Below are 17,677 nucleotides of genomic sequence, written 5' to 3' on the forward strand. Positions count from 1 at the left end.
TTACGATGACTAACGGAGGAGCAGGGAGAATTATGGAAATTTACACAGTGGTTGCCTCCACACACACACACACACACACACACACCGTATGTTAGAGGGAAGGATGTTTCAAGGGGAATAAGCCTTGATGGTGTGACTGCCTGAAGGAGAAAAAAAAAAAAGTTTGATAGAAGCAGTAGGAAAAATATTAACGATGGTCACGTCCGTTGGTGGGAAGATAATGCTGTGGCGTGAGGAGTGATACTGTTAACATTATCTCTTCATGAATCGACAGCCGCCATTGATTTTTTGGTCCGTCAATCAGTCAGTTATGAATCTGTAATCATGCGGGTGGGAAGGAGAGTTCGCAGTCTATAATTTTCCTTGTTTTGCCTCATTCAGGTATCCGGTATTTACACTTTATTTATTTCGTTCATATTCAGTCATATACTTAAGCATCACATCTCCTTACTTGCCTGTTTTAGTAGCACTGACCCAAATAACATAACACGGTCGCATATTTTGTGATATTTGTTCAGGCTAACGTCAGGTAATTATATTCAGCTGAGTGCTAGTCATAAAAGTTCAAGAATGGTAATATAGTGTCATCATTCACCCTCTCAGAGTTGGGACAGCTGTAATAAACTGTTTATTCCAGTTAATGCCAAGGGGCTTTATTAAGTTGAAAACGAGTCATATGAGCCTGAGAGTTGCTGCACAGGACCAGCGCGTCCTTGGACTGAGTTTTAATGTGGACAGCTGTGTTTAAGCATATTCAAGACAAAGTGTAGGCACTGAACCACTTTTATTTATTGTCGAGTTCCATTCAGTATAATTATGAAATACTCAGACTTGCTGAGGGAGTGGCGGTGGTGTAATTGGAAGCATATTCGGTCCGCAGCCGAATAGACACATAGAGCAGAAATAAGGACCTGGATGTAAATTCGATGGTTGCACGTCGCAGTTTGGAGGATATGTTGGGTGCCATCCTTGCCAGTCTGACTCAGTGACGGACGCCAGCAGTCTTGTAACTATTTTCAGAGGCATCCATTAACTGATGTATTTCTCAGTTGCTTATTTGCGTTCCTGGAAAATTATTACTTGTTCAATGTTGTTGTAGGAGGTTTTAGCAAATGCATCATTGTGCCGCTTTATGTATGCAAACGGAGCAGTGAAGCAGTGCAACAATATTGAAGATACAGTGAATAAATGCATTTCCGTGATTGTCAGTTTCGCATTACAATATGTGTTCCCTAAAACGCTGACTTCAGCATCTTAAGCGGTTAATGAATGTACATGTATTTTCTCTGATCTTGTGTGCTTTGCTCTGGAAAGGTGATACCATCATCCATGAGATCTATTGTTAATGGAATAGATGTTATTGGAACGTAGGGTAGTTCTAGTGAACTATATGTGACTGAAAGGACTAAGAAAACAGAAATACAAGACGGTTTCTCAAGTCGTCGTCGCAGTTACAAGTCTGAAAAACGAAAATATAATCCAGAGCCTCGTGTTAGGGGCTGATTGGGCTGGGGGAGGAAGAGGTGCCAGGTGGGATATTTTGTATCAGGTTGTGGTGGCGGCCCAGGCTGCTCAGTGGTGGTTAGGCTCGCATGGGGTGTACGCTCTCCGGCCTGGTTGTGAAGAGCGGCGCCAACAGCAACATGTCTGAGGTGAAGGTACAGGACCTGGAGGACATCGCCAACAAGCTGCGGCTGTGGTCCATCCGTAGTACAGACGCAGCACAATCTGGGTACGTTACCGATCACAGGCACATAATATTAATGATAGTATTTTGAAAAGTCAGTGCGCGAAGGTATTATCATGTCTTATGTGCGTGATCAGCCAACGCCTCACATTACCCAGTGTAGTTAGCAGCGGCAGAGATAGGCATTTACACTTATCACCATTATATGCTTCAAAAATTATTGTACCCAGTATGGGCTTGACATATTGCAGGACTATATCACGTAAGTGCTTGAATCCGGTGGCGTTTTTTCCTTGTGTCCTTGCTTTCTTCAAATGATTTCATTCTTTTTAGGGTAGTCTTTTAGCACTGGGGAGGTTGGATTTATCTTTCACTTACTCGTCACTACAACGATATCCACGATCCTGAATAAAATCAGGTGGCAGTAAGAATTCATCAGACACATCATCGGATGAAGAGGTTAACTTCTGTACGGTGACTGTTTTTGATATATTAATGTTTCCATCACCGCACATGATTTACTTTGGGATGACCCCCTCCCCCTTACTTTTGGGGTAAAAGGTTAATGAAGGGGTAAAGTTTTACTTGGGGCAAAGATGAGTTTTTTTTTTTTTTTTTTTTTTTTTTTTTTTTTTGTTGACCCAATTTCATGCGAAAATGCCTCGTTTCTAAAAGCATGTGGAATCATAAAAATCCAGAAAAACACTGAGTGCTTAACTGGGAGATGGGAGTGACAGTCCTTCCTAGGCCTCCCTCCTAATGAACCATCCAGACCGGCACTAAACTTTAAAGCCACGTACTGTACCTTAGGCGTTGTTTTGGGCCCCACGAACAGGAAAGTAGAAATTAGTGCGGTATGACACGACACCCCTGTATAGCTTTCAGCGCCCGTCTTTCAGTTATTAATTTCCGGAAGAAATGGGATAGGATTAGGCTAGTGGTATTGATGTGGAACCCACACAAAACTGCATGTCTTGTGCTCGTATGCTTTAGCCTTAAGTAGCAAAGTGGAGTGCAGATCCTTGATATTTTGTATTTGCGGAGCACCTATGGTAATTAATTTATCCAGCCTGCATCCTACAGTAAAATGCACTCATCAACGACTTAGTGATGAAAAACACGTTCCATTGTGCTCACTTCCTTCAGAAATTAACGCCAGAAATAGGGACCATGCATTCCACTTTGAGATTTCAGCTTGCATAGGGCCATTATTTTCGTTTATCAATAATCGGTTTTTAAAAGGTTGGAAATGATTTATTAAGTTCTCTTCATATTACCTGTCTGTTATAATGAATTTTGGAAGGAACTGACACAGAAGAATGCAGTGTATCAATGCGTAGGCCCACAACCCATTATATTTTACGAGTCAAATGCCAAATGTAGGTGGGTGGTGTGTACGTGGGTGTTGTAAGATGGTGTGTATGTGGGTGTTGTAGGATTGTGTGTATGTGGGTGTTGTAGGATTGTGTGTATGTGGGTGTTGTAGGATGGTGTGTATGTGGGTGTTGTAGGATGGTGTGTATGTGGGTGTTGTAGGATGGTGTGTATGTGGGTGTTGTAGTGGATGGTGTGTATGTGGGTGTTGTAGGATGGTGTGTATGTGGGTGTTGTAGGATGGTGTGTATGTGGGTGTTGTAGGATGGTGTGTATGTGGGTGTTGTAGCATGGTGTGTATGTGGGTGTTGTAGCATGGTGTGTATGTGGGTGTTGTAAGATAGTGTGTATGTGGGTGTTGTAGCATGGTGTGTATGTGGGTGTTGTAAGATAGTGTGTATGTGGGTGTTGTAGGATTGTTGTGTGTGCATGCGTGCGTGCGTGTGTGTGCGCATGCATGTGTGTGTGTGTGTGTGTGTGTGTGTGTGTAATTCACCGGGTCGGTCAGGATGACTTGGTCGTGATGGTCAGCTTTTACCCTCCCGGAAGGGAGCTGAGAGCTCATATAGTCCGATCCAAGGGCAAGGCTGTGACCTTCACACACGCACACACCCGTCCCCTTGCTCAAGGGGGACAGTAACCACCCACTTCGTCAGTGAAACTTTTCGCAACCTGAGCGAGGCGCGAACTCCCGCCCACCAGTTGGCAAGCGAGAACGTTACCACTGCACCAGCGAGCGGTGTGTGTGTGTGTGTGTGTGTGTGTGTGTGTGTGTGTGTTGTTGAATTTGTGTGTGTGTGTGTGTGTGTGTGTGTGTGTGGTAGGACTTGTGTGTAGGTGGATGTTGTTGAATTTTTGTGTTGGTGGATGTTTTAGGATTGTTTTGTGTGTGTGTGTGTGTGTGTGTGTGTGTGTGTGTGTGTGTGTGTGTGTGTGTGTGTTTGTGTGTGTGTCGTAGGATTGTTGTCTGTGTTGGTGAGTGTTGTACGATTGTTTTGTGTGCGAGCGTGTGTGTGTGTGTGTGTGTGTGTGTAAAGTGAAGCAGCCAGCATGACAGCCTTCCATGCTTGGATGACTGACACAAGCACATGATATACTAGTATGGCTGTAAAATTTTGTGATTGACAACTGCTATGGTGAATTTTTAAATATTCCAGAAGTTTCTTAGTCACAGGACGATGTATTGTTCAAACTCTGATGCACACGTATCATATGTGGCTCTGTGCACCAGTGAAAGTTTGATCTATGTATTCTTGCATAGAGTACTTCATAATATGATTTTTTTTTTTTTTTACTGGATCACCACTTTGTAATGAGTGACCAGTGATTAGTTTGACATTCGTTTGACACTTCTAGCTGCCATCACTGTACAGCATTGCATGCACCAGTGCACAATAGCAAGGGCAAGACAAAGGTTATTGTGATGACCTGCCCACCATCAGCCTCTTATAATTGGGGGGCATTGCTTCAGTTTTTTCCATGCATCCTCAGATGACCAAAAGAGCTTGATGTCATGTTTGTCCTCCATCCTAATCATTGTGAAATTTATCCAACATTCTTATCCAAAGTCATTACTGGAAATGAAACTTGGATTTAGTGTTATAACCCATAGATGACTTGATAAAGCTCTGTGGAAGACACCAGTGGCTTATCAGTGAGTGGGAAATGCTCATACTTTATAAATTTTTTGGCATAAGGAAATTGTCTTGAAGTTTTGAAATGTTTTGTGAATGAATGAGATGTAAATTGCCTGAGAAATGGAATGACGGTTGGCTGCTTCAACACAACATGCCCAGCCATGTGTCACTCATTACATACAGTAAGTTTTTGGTTGAGAAAACATTTTCTGCAAGTCCCACAACAGTGTTGTTCGTCTAAGTAAACGCCATGTGACTTACAGTCCGTCCTCATACTGAAGGTCATGATGGAAGGCCATTGTTTTAACCCCTAAATACCGCAATTCGATCTGGCTCGTCAGCCACTGGAGCCGCAATTCGGGGGTGTTTTTCCGACCTTCACCAAGGGGAAAATCAATATGTTCTGGCTAAAGAGGAAGAATTTACACACCCGACAGCGCAATCGGCACCCCCCTAGGCCCAATGGTTACCGCACAATCGAGGGTCAAAGTTGAAAAAAAAAATAGTTAACCCCAAAAATTTCGAAAACCCCCATAGTTTTGATATCTGACTATTTCTGTTACTGAAATAGGTCATTGCAATATCATATGTCACACGCCCGAGAACAGGTGTTTTGGGGTGTGGGGAGATTACTTGCTTTTGAGGAGATAAAGTACCCTGTGGGGAGAAGGTTTGTGGGTATGGAGGTTGGATAAAACAATCTTTTCTCATCAAAGTAGAGCACTTTAGTTTGTTCTTGATCAACTACAATGAAAACAGATGTGTATGTACGTGTGGGAAGATAAAATTCGATCGGGGAGAAGGCCCACAACGAGTACATTGAACCTTGGGAGATCATTTACGGCAACAACCAATTTGGCTAGTTGAAACAAACAAAATCTGTGATTTAACATATCAACCATGCAAGCAGGTGTGTTTACAGGTGTGGGGAGATAATTCACGTATGGGGAGTAATAGATGTATCAAGGTTGAGGGGTGGTGATGGGGGAATGGGGCTGGGTTGTGATGGGGGGAGGGTGCTGGGTGGTGGTGGGGGGGCTGGGGCTCAGACGCCTGTGATTGCACATGTTTGCATGTATAGAATAGTATACAGAGAAGCATTTATTATGGTCAGGTGCGAAAATGCACAGGAAAAAAAAAAGAGTAAATACATATAAAGCATGTGTACATGTGTTGGGGGTGGGGGGAGTGGGGGAGGGGAGGCGTGGAGGGGGAGAGCAAGTCAAGCTGCGTGCTCGCTATCAAACGATGGGTTATTGGGGATAGGAGGATAGTATGGGGCCGAAAGGGAGGGAGGGGGTAGGGTAGGTAGGGGTATACAAGGTAGGGGGGGAAGGTGGGGGGGCTGGAGGGGGATGGAATGGGCTACGTGGTTGGGGGAGGGGTAAACTTCGACTAACAACGTCCTATTGGGGTGTACAGAGGGGTGGAAGGGTCTTCAGAGAGAGTTATGCGACAGATGACGAAACATTCAGGCTATGGGTGGACCAAGAGGGGGGGTGACCTCCCTGCCCCCAGAGTGGCCAGATCACCCAACCCGAGGCCAGAGGGGTTAGTTCTCATTGGCTTGAAGGGATATATATACGTCACGATCAGGGCGGAGCAATGTGCAGTTAGTTTTTTAAAAGGCGTGCTATATTGATGTGATTCGGCCGAGAGGGCTAAAGTGGTCAACACGTACATTGACGTGCTTCGGTATTTAGGGGTTAACACATGTATGATGAAGATATCAGTTTGAAATGAGAAGCATCTTTAGAAATATCAAGAAAGGTCTGGTTATGCTTCCATCAGTGCCAGGATTGTAGGAAAAACAAGTGTGGATGCAGGAGGGGAGTTACTGTTTTAGGTTCAGCTGAAGATAAGCGACCGCCCCATGGGGTTGGTTTTCCCATAGGTTCCTTAAAGGAAGGAGCACATGCAGGGAATAACAGAAGCATTTGTCTGAAGGTGAATACATGTAAAGTGGAGTTTGTCAACTACAGTATTATCAGAACTTTATCATACCCTGATTACTGCTACCGATGCACTTTGGCAGTTTGTGACTGCCACAGAGCTTTTCCTCAGCAGAAAGAAACCCCTAACAGTCAAAAGGCTAATATTCCATTAACATTTTAACTTAAAATGTTTAACTAAGCCATATGAAATATTTCAGCATTTTGTGCTGTGTACTTGTATGTAATAGTTATTCTTAGTAAAATAAGTACTGTAACATAGTAATGCATATTCTTTGCAGGCACCCAACATCATGTGCGTCCATGGCAGAAATCATGTCCGTATTGTTTTTCCACACAATGCGGTACAAATTAAGTGCCCCACGGGATCCCAGCTCCGACCGTTTCATCCTCTCAAAGGGACATGCTGCTCCCATCCTTTATGCAGGTGGGATGTTACATTTGTCATACAGATGCATTGCATTGGTTTGTTAACCCATTAAGGTCGGGATGTCTCAGTTCATTCTTGCAATCATTTGGCATTTGTATTCAGCTTAGGATAAGCAGAATTGGAGGGGTTAGATATATGGTAGTTATAGCAGACCCCTTCAGTATCAGAATAAAATCTGGGATCAGCAAGAATACTTTAAAATGGAAACCTTCTAGATGCAAGGTGTTTATGAATTATTAAATTGGTCGGAATGATAGTAAAAGATTTAACTATTTACTCTATCTTTTAGATGGAAATTAAGATTTGTGTTATGGTAAATACAATGATGGTATGATAGATCAGTAAAACTGCATATTTGTATGGACTGTACAGCATGGGCAGAGGCTGGACTGTTCCCTGGAGATGAGCTGCTCAACTTGCGCAAGATTGACAATGACCTGGAGGGCCACCCGACACCTCGCCTCAACTTTGTGGATGTGGCTACAGGATCACTGGGTCAGGGGTTGTCTGTAGCTTGTGGCATGGCCTATGTTGGCAAATACTATGACAAGGCCTCATACAGGTAAGTAACACTGTTTTGGTTGTCAGAGTACTGTAGTGTGTTAGCAGTAAAGTACCTTAGCTCAAGTAGGTAGTGTGAAGCTCTTGAAGATAATGGGATTTCAGTTCTTGTGTCTAGAACTGTACTTCCATAAACAAATGACTGTAATAATATATAAATTTAAAAAAATATATATATGTACTGTATATAATTGTCATCCTATATGGATGGTAGGCTAGCCATATCATTTCCTCCCATAGGACATACTGTCTGATTGGAGATGGAGAGAGTGCTGAGGGCAGCATCTGGGAAGCCCTAAGCTTTGCGGGTATCAAGAAACTAAATAACCTGGTGGCTATTTTTGACATCAACCGGTTGGGACAGTCTGAGCCAACTGCCTTCCAACATGACATGGACGTATATCGCACACGTCTGGCCAGCTTTGGCTTCAATGCTTTGGTGGTTGATGGACATGATGTAGAGGCTCTTTGCAAGGTTGGTAGTTATTAATTCCTTGCCAGTTTTTATCAGGGTTAGGTGTTTGTGATTACTGTACTTTAAGTATGAGCCAAATTGTGAATGAGTTTGTAGCATTATCTTGCATAATTGATAGCAAATGTACTGTAATTACTCCTCTCATACACATTTTACATATGATTTACATGACACCCACATTTTATGATTGGGATACATTTTTGAAAACCACTCTTGTAACTATTCATTGTACAGGTACCTCAGGTTTAGTGTTGAAACAATTAAGCATATTTTTTTATATACTGTATATATCTTGTAATATATATATATATATATATATATACACATACATACATACATACACAGTATATAGTCCTCCTCCTGTAATGCAATATTGTGTAACACTGATTTGTACATAAGCGGTCACCTACAGTGTGACCAAAAAATATGTACCACAGCCACAAAGAGATATACCCACAGCGATTTGTTGGACGTCTGAGCTCAGACGGCCTGCCAAAATTGAAATGTTGCTCATGATGACGACAGGTGAGCAATGCACTGACTCGTCACCTGAGGTCACATCCATATGTACAGTACCCCCATTGGCCACTGGGGGCGTCCTCCATTGTTTTTTGGTGGTCCCCTGCCTTATGGCCGCATCTGAGGTAGCTGCTCCCAAGGTATACAGTAGAGCGTTGTTACCTCTGTCACAGCCAGTCAAGTAGAGTTGTTATTGGGAGGTTGGTGTGTCATGGGGAGAGGTTTCAATATCAAGTATAGTAAGGACGTAATCCCCAGTCCTCCTCCTGTTGAGGACACCCCTCACAGGATACATGATCAGGCATTAGAGATATGGGTAAATAGATGGACTTAGGAAGAAAGTAGAAATGGTGAGTTGGTTATACACTCAGCTAGTAGTGAACTTCAACCTTTTCAGGCTTTCCATGAGGCTGCTCAGACAAAAGACAAACCCACAGCAATTCTGGCAAAGACCTACAAGGGACGAGGGTTCCCAACAATCGAAGATGAAGATAATTGGCATGGGAAGCCTTTGGGCAACAAGGCAGCAGAAGTCATTGCACATTTGGAAGCCCAGATCAAGAACCCTGGCCCCAACAATCTGGTGCCACAGAAACCACTCCATGAAGATGCCCCAGCAGTAGATATATCTGATATTCAGCTGGCTTCTCCTCCCAACTACAAAAAGGGTGAGAATTTTTGAAATATTAACCATATGGATGTTGTTAACTTGTTCATTAACATTTGATAAAGTTTTCATAGTGAGCCAGGTAGATGAAGTCAATGGTCATTATTTTTGTATGAAATGTATCCGTGTGTGTCTCTTTGTTGAAAATTCAAATCTCAGAAAGTATTGATTGTAGAAGAAAAAGTTATTAATAAAAGCTGTTTAGAGTCACAACTTGAGTTCACATGTCACTCGGCCAGCACTGGGAGTCATCCAGGTTGGGCACATAATAGTCAAGTTTTCATCTAATGGTATTTTTAGTCTACCTAGCTCACAGTTGATGGGTAGTCTTGTTTTTATAGATTTTAGCTTCAACAACGAGTGCATGCTATTGCATGAAAAGTTATATTTGTTACTAAAAGTAGAGACATAACACTTTTTATAATTAAGGGGTCTCAAGTACTCTTTGACCAGTATTATCCTTAGATTTAATAATTCAAAATTGATTTGTTTTGGATATACTGTAGTACTGAAAAACATAAACTTGTATGAGTTTGAGAGGTGGAAAAAAGTTAGGTTATTGGAAAATGTCAGCCGTATTACAAATGGTCTGACTAAACTTATATATATATATATATATATATATATATATATAATATAAATAAATATATATATATATATATATAAATATATATATATATATATATATATATATATATATATATATATATATAATATAAATAAATATATGTATACTGTACAGTATACTGTATATATATAATGTATATGTATATAGTTGACGAATGGTCAGAGGGTTATTGGGGCTCTTTTTGATTGGTTTTGGCAATGAAGTTAGGCTTTTTCTGATTGGTATTGGCACTGAAGTTTGTGTGGTGGTGCAGGAGACAAGGTGGCCACTCGGCAGGCATATGGCACAGCACTGGCTAAGCTGGCGCAGAACAACCCACGTGTGGTGGCCCTCGATGGTGACACAAAGAACTCCACTTTCTCTAATGCCATGCTGAAGCAAGACGCTAAGCGGTGAGGCACATAGCATTTGTCCTTTGTTTTATCGTTTTAAGTTTTTCTCATTAGTCAGTCTTGCATTGACAGCTAAGAAATTATAGAAATACATGCTTAGGAGAGGGAGTTGAAGTAGGAAGTACCATAAAGTATATGGTACGACTATTTGAATACTGACAAGGAGATAGAATTGATGGGAGAACAACAGTTGTCTAGCTGCAGTACCCTCTGTACAGTTCAGAAAATAGAATATGGCATCTGTTAATTTTCAAGACCTGAAAAATTTTATTTTCTGATATTTCTTCAATGTGCTAAACATGGAGTATGAATAAAAATATGATGAATGGCAGTTATACAGATAAACGGTTAGTTTAGGATCAGTGTTTTAATTAATTAGATTAAGCTTTGAACAGTAAAATGGCACTGTATAGATGGTTTACTGCGGTGGTTTCCAAAATAGGGGCCATGGCCCCAATTTTTTACTTTCTCAAAATACAAATGTTTTATATATGGTCAGTTCATAACCATTCTGGGCAAAACTGGCTGAATTTATCTTCTGAGGAAAAGCATTACTGTATTTTGAAAAATTATCCCATGTGTATTAAGCAAATGCTTATCACTGCATGCACTTAAACTTATCTTTTTCATAATTTTGTTTTCATTGAACATTAAAAAAATTCAGTAATTTACTTTAAATACATGGTACAGTACACCTAGCAAATGTGGTTTCTTTTCATCATTTGTTAGCAAAAGTAAAAATAGCTTTATGCAAGTATGCACTAAATTGACCCATAATTTTGCCCTTTTGCAGCTTCTTTCACATCCTTGTCATAGCGTATCATCATGAATAGTATAGTACAGTCATGACTTGCAATATGATAGGGGTATGTCAAGTGAAAACTGTCACTTAACGATTTATAGCAGCTATAACGAGAACGAGGTAACATGGATTCAGTGGGGATAGGGAGGGTGCCCTTCACCACAAAACCTAAAATCTAAAATAAAAATGAATAGGCTTGCCATCAGCACCTCTCAGTAGCACCATGCTTTCCACTAGGGGTAGCATCCTTGCCATACATTATTTCCAGATCAAGAAGTTTCAGTATTTCACACAGTTATCACTTCACTTATCATACACTGCACTACTGTATTGTAACACACGTACACTGTTTTCATATTTGGCAGTAGCGGTGGTGTTTGTGATCATCCATGTGCAAAAGGGAACGAAAGGCAGACGATCAGTGAATGTGAACACCGGGTAGCCATTTTGGCTCAAGCTGCAGAGTGTTGGATTACGTGTGTCACTGTGTCTGCATGAGATTCTTGAAGGCAGATGTCACAGTTATCGTTCACTAGAGGCGGCTGTCAAAGTTATTACGCCAGTGAAATCGCAGTCAATTTTTTCTCGTTATTCTGGAAAAGAGTATAACCTGAATTATCGTTGCAGCAATTTATCACATAGCGAAGTCATATACCGGGAGTTGACTGTATCACTAGTCTGCTGTTAGAACTCGGCAATTTCGATGGGGAGAGCAATTTCAGGCCAGGTTGGAGTAAAAAGGGCAGGAAACACATGTATTGTGACCCATTATGCCCCATTTATGGCACATTATCCGTTATAGCCAATGTAAGTTTGGTGGCCTTATTGTCAGCCACAGTAGACTCTCAGTTATCTGTCATCACAATATCTGGTGCTTTTTGCTTGGCTCTGTTAAAACAATATCCAGCAAAAATTATGCAATATTCAGCTCAGAAATGGGAAGCAGTTGGCCCTCCAACTCGGACACAGGACCCAATTGGTGCGCGGGCAGACCCTGCAACATGCCACCTGATCACATTGTGGTGCATGAATGGTCCATCCGGTGCACCAAGCCTACAATTGCTCTCTGTCTCCCCCATGGACACTACAGTGAGGACATAATCTGTGCAGTCTGCTATTGTGGCCCATGCAGTGGCTAAACCCTAATACTGTGACTAACCTTGTGGCTTCTCAGTGCTCTGACTAGTGTATAGGGAGACTTATCTGTGCATATCTACCCTCCATTGATGCCAACACTAGGTTAGTATAATATGATAATTTCATGTACTGTATTACTGTACTAAATGTATTGTGTGAATACTGTACTTTATTGTATTTTATGCTTAATTTTAATCATTTACTCATGAGTAATATTGTAGGAAAGTTTTCAGGATAGAGGGTTGAGACGGATAGTGACGCATTATCTGGCACGACACTGAATAGATAGCTGATTGGGGTACAATGCCATATCCAGCATGGGAGTTGGCAGAATTATGCCAGATAATTGAGAATTTACCATAAATCTGATATCCAGTCTGCTGAGGTCTGTTAAAGCAAGGATCTAATGTACTGGAATACTGGCATCTCATTTTAAGCCTAGCCATCTGCACATAGCTTTTTCTAATTACTATGGATGTACTTCACACAAACTTCCTGGAATAATCATTCATATTGCTATAAAAAAGTGGGGGGGGATCCCAAACCCTTGTCATGTGTTCCTCCATAATCTATGCAACCAGTTTGACCCCCAGTAATTTTTCCAACCTCAGACTTTCATATTAGGCTCTTTCAAACATTCACTTACCATGTCCATGGTACTGCACTGTATTTTCTTAGCCTGCTGTGGTTTTTACCACTGTCAGACTCATTCACATACTCATTTTACCAACCTGTCAACATTCATGCTTCCCGTATGACTATACCATCCAAGCACACTTCTGCTCTGTTTATCAAGTTTTCCTGATTCATTTCATTTGCAATTCATAAATGGCCCATTCATTTTGTAAACTCAACACACACTCCTCAGCACTCTCATTTCTTCATTTACTCTTTACTTTTTTTCACCCCATATCATTCTCACGCCCATATGTTAATGAGGACGCTAATACACTGTCTTGCAATCCTAAAATCTTCTTGAAGCCTCTGGACTTAGGCCAGGTTTTTTCATGAAATTCCTCATAGCACCAGCCACCTTTCTTGTGTGCCACTTCAATCTAACTTCCTTTGCAAATTTACCCCTTATGTTACAGTACTTCATATACTTCTGTATTTTAAATGTGACTTAAGTATCAGTCATTGTTAACCTGAGTTCATGCAGACATGAATCAGGTGGATTGCAGATATTCTGTATTACAGAGGTTTTGTTGAAAGGTAGCATCGTATTAACAGTAGGAACTGTGAGAATGACTCATGAAATTTGAAATGTGCTTTGGTATCAGGGACAGAATTAGACATGGCAGAGCTGATTGCAGAGTGCATTTTGTGTTGTACTGGTTTAGAGAAGTGATTGCCAAATTGCAGTGCAACTGTGTGAACTGTTACCTCTGTGGGAAGGGAAATAACTTCCAAAACCAGGTTCACAATAAAAGCATATTTTATGGCAACCTATGCTTGTCATGACAGGTACATTGAGTGCTTCATTGCGGAGCAGAACCTCGTGGGTGTGGGTATTGGAGCAGCCTGCAGAGATCGTACAGTGGCCTTTGTATCTACTTTTGCTGCCTTCTTCACCCGAGCCTTTGATCAGCTGCGTATGGGAGCTATCTCTCAGGTGAGTAGAATTCTAAAGATGCATTTTGAACAGCAGTTAGTTTATGTATCAGTTAAGTGGCACACTATGTATCAGATAAAATGTAAATGTAGAATCATTGTGTGAACTATGAGGAAAAATTATTTTGGTACTAACCATGGCTGAACTTACAGGCCACCTCTGGCCGCACTGATTGCCTCATGTGAAGCGATGGGTCTCCGTGCCATAATTTCAAGCACGAGGAAGCATCAGTGGTTTCCATGGGAACGTTGAGTCTCCCTCTACACCATCAGAGCTGTTGCCAATCTCTGTCACACCGCAGTTGCCAAATACCACATATTTAGTAATTCAGATATGCAGGCCAACCCTGGCCGGGCTGATCACCTCATATGAGGCGATGGGTCTCCATGCCATAATTTCAAGCATGAGGAAGTGTCAGTGATATTTCCCTGAGAACATTGAGTCTCCTTTTACACCATCAGAGCTGTTGCCAGTCAGTGCCACACCGCAGTTGCCAAATACTGTGTGTAGCGCAGCGGTGGCAGATTCACGCTTGTCTACCCTGCACGGTGCTGGTGAATTATCTCCAACCTCAAACCCACCCAAGAGGCATAATTAGAAAAAGACGAGGGTGATGAAGAGTTCGAGCACCGAAATGCTTGATCAGATGACAAAAAATCAACTTGATATTAAAATAAAAAGACCAAAAAAATGACACAGGGAAGGTAATCGGTTTGATATGAATTAGCTTGGCAGGGGTTAATATGTGCTATAAAGTAATTCATTTTTAGTGTTTTCTGTTTCAGTTCTTATTCACTTTAATTTTTTCTGTTGCCTGTTATCATTCAGGCATTCCTCTTGCTTTCTTATAGACTCTTCATCCCTATCCAATCCTCATATGCCCTTCAACTCTGTCAGGCCTTACTATAAATGTCTTGTCTGTCAGTCAACCATTCCAACATATTTGAGGGCATGCAGCAGCCCCCTAGATTTTGTCTTGAAAGGTTGTAGACATTGTACTTCACCTAGGTGTTGGTTCTTTCCAGACAAATGTGAACTGTGTTGGATCACATGCTGGTGTAAGCATTGGTGAAGATGGTCCCAGCCAGATGGCTCTGGAGGATCTAGCAATGTTTAGGTCCATCCCCACAGCGACAGTATTTTACCCGTCTGATGCTGTGGCAGCAGAGCGTGCTTGTGAGTTGGCTGCCAACACTTCTGGTATCTGTTTCATCCGAACATCTCGTCCTGGCACTGCAGTTATCTATGACAATGATCACAAGTTTGAGGTAAGAGAAAAATAAAATATAAAAATACTGAATGTTGAGCTTGTAGGGAAACCGTAGCATTAGTGTTAAAACAAGACAACAGTTATGCAGAGATTCAAGCTGTTATCGGATAAACCCATGTTCTTAAGGAAAATAGTTTTACTACTAGATGCACCACAGGTGATTAACATTTGTATAGTTTGTTAATATGCATAAGTGGGACAATTAGAATATTGTATTGTTATATAAGATGTTCAGTCTCAGGAAGAGTTGATAAACACATAAACACATCATTGACATTTTTAGTACTGTAAACTGCAGAATATTAGTAAAGTTAAAAAGTATACAACTGTAGTGCTGTCATTATTTACATATTAATGAATCGGTGTTAGCATTAGAATGAGATAAGGGTATGTGATGTTTCCTTGGTTGTTTGTTTTTTTAATGAAACTAGTTATGGGAGAGCTTGAAACTACAGTATTTGAGTTGTGGGAAAGGGGATTGGGGCTGGTCACATGAGATCCTTATGATCTGCATTGAGTTTGTCATCACATTGTTCCCCGTTCATCACTGTGCTCTCAGAACTTTTAATTCATTTAATATATTGCTGGAAATTCATGTCTGCTGTTTTTTCAACTTAAACTGGGTTTTTAATTACATATTACTTTACTACTGTAGATGTCAAATGCCTTTGTGAACACCTGTATTAAAAATGGCATGATGTTTTGACATTGTCATTTTCTGTGCCTGAGCATTAAGAACAAGTTGTGAGTGGCAGCATCCATCATCCACCCACTTGATGTAGTGCTTCCTACATCTTCTCTCACTTTATCATTCTTTTTCTCTGACCTCATCTCTTCCTTTTTCTCCCATTCATCCTGTCATTTTTTATTACCTTTCTTTCCACTTCATGTGGCTCTTCATTGAGTGACAAGCCTAATAGTTTTCTGTATAACCCAGGAAACCATTTACAGTACTGCACTGGGGGTTACCAGATAACAGGATGATGTGGAACCCATTGTGATGCCTCTTAAATGAGTGGAGAGAAATGTCATCCATCCAGGAACTAAGCCTCCACAGGGAGACATTGCCTCATTGTGCAGGATGACCCTGCAGGGGTGGTTGCTTATCTGTGGTTGATGAGTCTGGTCAGCCAGACAGACCAAGGTTACTCAACAAGAAGAGTATGAAAGAAAATTTTTTTTACACATACACATGGCCACAAAAGGGGATACTGGGACTATAGCCCTGGGGCCCCTACAAGACAGCAAACACTGATATTTGAATTTTCATGCCTTTAAAACTGAAAGAACATCAGACACTGCTGTGTGTACTGAATAGGCCAGATATAGCCTAAAAATGTGGTGGGTGTCTATGCTACTGAGCTCTACCAGCTTTAGTTTTAGGGGGCCTCCAAGATGCTGTACCCCAGGGCCACCACAACTCTTAATTTGAGAATGCATGTAAAACAGTTTGGGTATGAAACTGTTTTGAGCACTTGTGGTGTTAAAGGACACTGCAAGCAAAGAATCATTTGTTTCTGGCATATTGGTAACATCTGTCTATCTTATCTATTGCCCATTCGCCTTAATCCCATATGGGGTGGCCACAAATGAATCACCACGTCGCCCTGTCCCCTGCCATTTCACTACCCTGCTTCCAGCTCACACCCCCCTCCCTCATATACCTCTCCACTCCATCCCTCCATCTCATCCTTGGCCTCCCCCACCCTCTCTCCCCCTCCACCTCACTCACAGACATTCTCCTCCTCACTCACAGACACTCTCCTCTTCAGTCTCTCACTGTCCATCCCCTCCACATGGCCAAACCATCTCAGTGTGTTTCTCCAAATGCTTCTTCTCACATCCACAAAATGTTGAAATTTGAATTTGAGCTGCCCACACAAAATTTGAACTGTGGCTGTAACTAACAGAGAAAAAAAGCAACCTGGGAGAATTAAATCACCCTATAGGCTTAGATCAGCTTGTTTGAATATGGAAAGTATGAGAGGGGAGAGTGGGAGACGTGGTTGAGACAATGAATAAGATGCTGGATGTATGCTGTGTGTAGATTCACCAGAGGAGAGGGTCAGCTAGGATGATTAGTAATAAGAATTATATAACCTTTGTTGAAAGGAAGGGAAGGTGAGTTATAGGAGCAGGGGTCTTGTTGGCTGAGAGATGAGTTAAAAAGTGTTATGAATGCAACTACAGTGAATAATGGAATAATAATTTTAAAATGTGTGGTGAGTAAGAAAAGTGATGCGAGTGATACCTACATATGTCCCACTGGTTGGATTAAATGATGAAGTGACATCTTTTGGGAAACCACCTCCACCTTCTGTAGTGCAGTACTTTACTGTTGTCTCTATCTGTCTGTCTATTGCCAGTCGCCTCAATCCCGTTTGGGGTGGCCACAAACAAATCGCCTCCGCGTCACCCTGTCCCCTGCCATTTCACTGTCCTGCTCCCAACTCACATCCCCCTCTCTCATATACCTCTCCACCCCATCCCTCCATCTCATCCTCGGCTTCCCCCTGCCTCTTCCCCCTCCCTCT

At 41.6% G+C, this 17,677-nt stretch overlaps 1 protein-coding gene across 3 annotated transcripts in view; it reads left to right on the forward strand.

Annotated features, from left to right (window-relative positions):
• LOC145399843 (transketolase) overlaps positions 1 to 17,677 on the forward strand; it is a 95,438-nt gene that overhangs the window by 19,178 nt on the left and 58,583 nt on the right. For 2 of the 3 annotated variants that reach the window (XR_013897343.1, XM_080272420.1), the window contains exons 1-8: positions 1,576 to 1,732; positions 6,932 to 7,077; positions 7,453 to 7,642; positions 7,882 to 8,116; positions 9,033 to 9,303; positions 10,184 to 10,322; positions 13,726 to 13,873; positions 14,899 to 15,141. Coding sequence is in view for 2 of the 3 variants with exons in the window: in XM_080272420.1 (XP_080128546.1) it covers positions 1,593 to 1,732; positions 6,932 to 7,077; positions 7,453 to 7,642; positions 7,882 to 8,116; positions 9,033 to 9,303; positions 10,184 to 10,322; positions 13,726 to 13,873; positions 14,899 to 15,141 (1,512 nt within the window). In the remaining variant the exon portion in view is untranslated. Of the gene's footprint in view, positions 1 to 1,575; positions 1,733 to 6,931; positions 7,078 to 7,452; positions 7,643 to 7,881; positions 8,117 to 9,032; positions 9,304 to 10,183; positions 10,323 to 13,725; positions 13,874 to 14,898; positions 15,142 to 17,677 lie in introns of those variants that run through there. The other variant, XM_080272421.1, reaches the window with a different exon arrangement.

This window comes from Coenobita brevimanus, chromosome 50 (genome assembly GCF_032717465.1).
Source record: "Coenobita brevimanus isolate Jiangsu-jjx chromosome 50, ASM3271746v2, whole genome shotgun sequence".
Lineage (NCBI taxonomy): Eukaryota > Metazoa > Arthropoda > Malacostraca > Decapoda > Coenobitidae > Coenobita > Coenobita brevimanus.